Genomic DNA, 6,000 nt, shown 5'->3' on the forward strand with positions numbered 1-6,000 from the left:
TAAGAAGGATGTGGAAGCTTTAGAGGGGATGCAGAGGAGATTTATCAGGATGCTGCCTGGACTGAAGGGCAGTTCTACTGAGGAAAGGTAGAGGGAGCTAGGGATTTTTTTCATTGGAGCGAAGGAGGATGAGAGGTGACTTGAGAGAGGTATACAAGATGATGGCACAGAGAGTGGATAGCCAGAGACTTTTTCCCCAGGGCAGAAGTGACTATTGCAAGGGGTCATAATTTTAAGGTGATTGGAGGAAGGTAAAGGGATGTCAGAGGTAGGTTCTTCAAACAGAGTGGTGGGTGTGTGGAATGCGCTTCCAGCAGTGGTAGTAGAGTCAGATACATTAGGGACATTTAAGCAACTCTTGGATAGGCACATGGATGACAGTAAAATGTAGGATATGCAGGGTAGTTTGATCTTAGAGTAGGGTAATAGGTCGACACAACATTGTGAGCCAAACGGCTTGTACTGTTCTATGTTCTAACCCATAACCTGAACAAAAGCATTTTGGGTTTTGGTTTGGTAGGACTTGCACAAGTCTTAGACTGAAGCTGATGTGTAAAATAGTTGCTCCTGAGAAGAGGAGATAATTCAGAACAGGTGGGAAATAGATTACAGCGCAAGCAGATTAGTCTAGGTTCCAGACCAGAAATGTTTGATTAAGTCTCTGATGGGGTTATTTGAAGTTCAGAAAGTCTATGTTCAGTTGTATGAAGGCTCCAGGAAGAGCCTGTTAGATTCAAGGGTATTGATGCCCAAGTTAAATTAAGTCCCATGGATGTGAGAGAAGAAAATCATCCGATGTGATTACTATAAAAAAAAGGAGTGCTGCCAAGATAAATAAAATTTTATTTACAGTTTGCAATAAAAGATCTTTACATTTGTTACATGTAAATAGTTTGCACTGCTCTATTTTAACATCATTTCTGTCACATAATAAACCACTATGTTAAACCTGAATTTGTAATGCTGTGTTTGTGTTTCAGTGAAAGACCACATTGTTAAAATCAAAAATAAAAACATTATTTATCAAGCCAGATTTCATTTGGCATCTGACTTCAATAATAACATCAACTGAGTAAATAACAATTAAGAGATCCAATTCCAGTCAAGTTTCATTTTGATTCAAATAAAATGTTCACCAATAGAAAACAATATTTCCCTCCACAATAAATTTCCTGTTTTAGAATTACCTAAATACTAAAAATCTGATAGGAATATATAGTTACCCCTACTGGGACATGGATGACCAGGAATATTAAATACAGTCCTCAGTTATAATTTATACAATGGGCAGACAAACAAACAAACGCCACATTGACAAATTTAACCTTCAGTTCTTACTGGCTGGATTTTGCAACGGCAACAACAGCTAATCAGTCAGAGGCCTCCTCCAACAAATGACAGAAAATTCTGAACAATTAAAACATGAAAACTGAAGTTGTCATCAGTGATTCCAGAGGATACAGTTTTAAAGGTCTCCCAGAACGTAACCAACTGAATGATTAAAAACTTGAGGTCTCAAAAAAATATAGTTGGATTAAATGTAACCAAGTCTTAAAATGTGTCAGAGATAGTAGGAACTGCAGATGCTGGAGAATCCGCCAGAAAGTAAGCGAATGTTGAATTGCTCCACTTTTGGATTTAAACTTTTTGCATATCTTGAAATAAATTCAGATTAAAGAAGAAACAAAAATATCAGTTTATGTAATTAATTTGAAAAAAAGCAGATTTCTTATGGTGAAATCTGGCATTCATTGCTTATAAAATCAGTTTCTTGAGCTAGTGGAGCAATTTAGCAGTAATTATAAACTTAGTACACATTTTAGGAGACAACAAGGTGCAGGGCTGGATGAACACAGCAGGCCAAGCAGCATCATAGGAGCAGGAAGGCTGACGTTTCGGGCCTAGACCCTTCATCAGAAAAGGGGGAGGGGAAGGGGGTTCTGAAATAAATAGGGAGAGTGGGAGGCGGATAGAAGATGAATAGAGGAGAGGAAACAAACAGGTCGAAGAGGCGGGGATGGAGCCAGTAAAGGTGAGTGTAGGTGAGGAGGTAGGGAGGGGATAGGTCAGTCTAGGGAGGGCGGACAGGTCAAGGGGGCGGGATAAGGTTAGTCGGTAGGAGATGGGGGTGCGGCTTGAGGGGAGGGGAGGGGAGGGGGCGGAAGGGATAGGTGGGAGGAAGAACAGGTTAGGGAGGCGGGGACGAGCTGGACTGGTTTTGGGATGCGGTCGGGGGAGGGGAGATTTTGAAGCTTGTGAAATCTAGCAGGTCTGGGGCAGCCTCTGCGAAGAAACAGGCAGTTAATGTTTCGAGACTCTTCGTCAGAACTAGCAGAATCGATCAAGCATGATATTAAACACTTTCCCTTTCAGATAGCCATTGGGTGTTAACTCCAGTAATTTGACCACTACGCTAGGTCTCTGGGAGATCAGCCTTTTTGTTTGGCAATTAAAATGTTTTAAAGTACTTTTTTTGGCAATTACCTAGTAATACCTCGTGTCAAAGTCGTGACTCCGATTCGATATACCTTTAGGAAGTTCACACATGCTTCAAGCACAACCTCAGGAACAGGTGGCCCTCAGGAAAATCAACCCAGGCCAAATGCAGGCTGATCCAAACCCTAGGCAACCACGCCAGCGTTTTACATTACAGAAGATATGCTTCTCACGAGATTGCGTCATGTGAAATATTTTATAGACAACCTCATCTCTCTTTATTTCTGGAAAGAAAGCCGAGATCAGTTGACTTTAAACTCACTTTCCTCGCTTTTCCCCACTAGATCGATAAGAAATCGAACCTTCTCGTCGATCCTCGTTAGTCAACGGGGTAAAAAGAGCGCCAACCAGAAGTCGAAGTTTAGTCCCACCTTCCCATCCACGCCCACCAATCAGCATGTCAGTTTTGTTGATTGATGCATGTCACGTGCACCGCCGCACCTCGCGTCCCTCGTGCAGCTGGCAAATGGCCAGAGCGAACGGATTTTAAAGGTACACTGCACATAATAACTCCGTCGAGATTTGTTTGTGTGTGTGTGAAATACAAAGAGTCTTATTTGTTTTAGCACTGCTATGTGATATTATTTCCATTCCTTTTAATCTTTTGTAGGGGTGTGTTTGGTCTGTAGTTGGTGTGTCGCATTCGTTGCCCATTCCTAAACTGAATGGTTTGCTAGGGCAATTTCAGAGGACAGTTCAGAATCCTCTGAAGAGTCCTCGGTTAATTGTTCCGGGTTCTGGTGCCTTATGTAAAGGCCTAGAAACAACAGCAGAGTCTAGGGTAGAGCCTGAGTCCTGGGAGGTGAAGATCGGCAGTGGTTAGAGACTGAGTTTTGGCGGGCGAAGGAAATGAGGGCGGCTGAATGCTTTCACTACGGACATTCTGTTTTGTTGGGTGTGTAATGGGAATCACAGGAAAATCAAGTCTACCATCTTTCCCCATTTCTTAATGAATTAGTATATTCATATTCTTAATTGAACAAACACTTGTTGACGTTATCTCTATTCTGGCTAGTTAGAAACAGAGTGGTTTATCGCTGTAGTGATTGTAACAAGGTCGGCCAGGTAGTTCTCATAGAATATGAGTTCTCTGATTGGGGCTGTTAATCTAGTTTAATCAGGGAGTCCTGGCTGACAGATAAGACCAGGAGTGTTAGGCATTTGATGCCTTGTCATTCTGAGCTGGCTCTTGGAGAGCTGGATCAGTGTCAAGACCTTTCCACGTGTAAATAAAGGATGACTTGTTGACGGCCAACACAGTGGCTCAGTGGTTAGCACCACTGCTTCACAATGCCAGGTTCATATCTAGTCCTGGGTGTTTGTCAGTGTGGAGTTTGTACATTTTCCCCATGTTTGCATGGATTTCTTCCCAGTCCTTCTGTTTCCTCTTACAGCAGGGTAGATTGATTAACCATGGGAAGTGCACGGTTACAGGCCTAGAGTGGGTGTGGGGGTGGGTCTGGGATGCTGTTCAGAGGGTCATTGTGGACTCGATGGGTTGCATGGCCTGCGTTCACACTGCGAGGATTCTATGATTGTATACCAGCCTCCGTGGAGTTATTTCAGTCGTGATGAGACTAAGCACATTCCTGAAGAAATGCAATCGCAATAGTTGTCTTTGAGCTGGGAGTTAGCATTTCTAGCATCATGCCATTATTTGGGAAGATTGACTTAGTTGATCCTGCCAATGAAGCCTAGGCCCATTATGTGGAAAGAATGTGTTATTTTATCCAGGCAAATGACGTTGGGGCAGAGGAAAAACAACAAGTAATTCTCCTGACAGCTTGTAGACCCACAGTTTTGCTTTTGGTTATTAGCAGCCTAACTTTCCCTGAGGCACCAGATACTAAAACCTTTCAAGAGTTGATGGATTTAATTAAGGAATATTACGACCTCAAGTTTACTCTAATTCTGAAACTCTATCCGTTTTACTCGGCAATTCGAGAACTGGGGAATCTGTATCGGGACTTTTGACTAGGTTAAGATGATTGGCAGAGGCATGTGATTTTAGTTTAACCCTTAATGAGATGCTGAGAAACCGTTTGGTATGTGGGATTAATGAGGTAACCATGCAAAAACACCTTCAAGCTGATGTCCAACTGGACTTCAAACAGCCACTACAACTAGTTTTATCATTGTAAAATGTGTCAAAGTAGAGCATATGAGTTGCATGGTATTCCGATGGAAGTGGATACCCTTGCCAGTTCAACTGAGCTTGGGCAACACCACTTGAGTGAAGACAATTGCATAGTCTCACTTAGGAAGTATCCTGAACAGGGGTCTCCAGGTCAACCCACAGCAAAACCCCCGAACAAAGCCAGGCCTCAGCCAAATAGTTGGAAATTTCTTCAGGATCCAGGTAAGCCAATGTAATTGTTGCCAATATGCAGACTCGAGACAGCAAAAGAGACCCACTAGATCTAAATTGAGTAAATGAGTTCATGGGCTGGTATCCAGGAGAGTGCACACCCTGGTAAGTCCACCTACATCTGGTTTGGAAAAGTTAAATTGCTTAACAACGTCCAAATCAGAACCAATCAAAATAAATGTTGGGTTAAATTGTCATCCTCATGTTTTAAAAGAAAGCTGCATTATGGTGAGGTGAGAGTGACAAGCTTTGACTACAAGGCCACATTCAACCGAGTGCAGCATCAAGGAACCTGGAATCAATGAGTATTGGGGGTAAATTCTCTAGTGGTTGGACTAATACCTGGCACATAGGAAGATGGTCGTGTTTGTTAGAGGTCAGTCATCTCAGCTCCAGGACATCTCTGCAGGAGTTCCTCAGTTCCTAGTGTCCTCAGCCCAACCATCTTCAGCTGCTTCATCAATGACCTTCCCTCCATCATAAGATTAGCAGTGGGGATGTTCGCCGATGATTGCACAATGTTCGGCACCATTCACCGCTCCTCAGATTATGAAGCAGCCCATGTTCAAATGCACTAAGATCTGAACAATATCCATGCTTGAACTGACAAGTGGTTAGTAAAATTTCTGTCACACAAATGCCAAGCAATGACCATCTAAGAAACCTAATCACTGCCCCTTGAAATTCAATGGTGTTACCATCACTCAATCCCCACTAGCAACATCCTTGAGTCACCATTGACCAGAAACTCAACTGGACATGCCACATAAACACAGTGGTTAGAAGAACAGGTCAGAGTTTAGGAATGCTATGTTAAATAACGCACCTCCTGACTCCCCAAAGCCTGTCCACCATCTACAAGGCACAAGTCAGGTGTGTAATGGAATACTTCCCACTTGCCTGGATGGCTAGAGCCCCCAACAACACTCAAGAAGCTTGACACTACTCAGGACAAAGCAGCCTGCTTGATTGGCACCACATCCACAAGCATCTACTCCTCTACCACTGATACTCAGTAGCAGCAGTGTGTACTAAGCTACAAGATGCACTACAGAAATTCACCATAGATCCATAGGCAACACCTTCCAAACCCATGAGCACTTCCATCGAGAAGGACAACGGTAACAGATACATGG

At 43.0% G+C, this 6,000-nt stretch overlaps 1 protein-coding gene across 1 annotated transcript in view; it reads right to left on the minus strand.

The window, feature by feature from the left end:
- LOC109912963 (adenosine deaminase domain-containing protein 1-like) overlaps positions 1–2,833 on the minus strand; it is a 70,387-nt gene extending 67,554 nt beyond the window's left edge. Inside the window, exon 1 of the mRNA XM_048618238.1 lies at positions 2,495–2,833. Coding sequence (XP_048474195.1) covers positions 2,495–2,547 — 53 coding nt within the window. The 5' untranslated portion in view covers positions 2,548–2,833. The remainder of the gene's footprint in view (positions 1–2,494) is intronic.
- Between the last annotated feature and the right edge of the window lie 3,167 nt (positions 2,834–6,000).

This window comes from Rhincodon typus, chromosome 39 (assembly GCF_021869965.1).
Source record: "Rhincodon typus isolate 14 chromosome 39, sRhiTyp1.1, whole genome shotgun sequence".
NCBI classification, from domain to species: Eukaryota; Metazoa; Chordata; class Chondrichthyes; order Orectolobiformes; family Rhincodontidae; genus Rhincodon; species Rhincodon typus.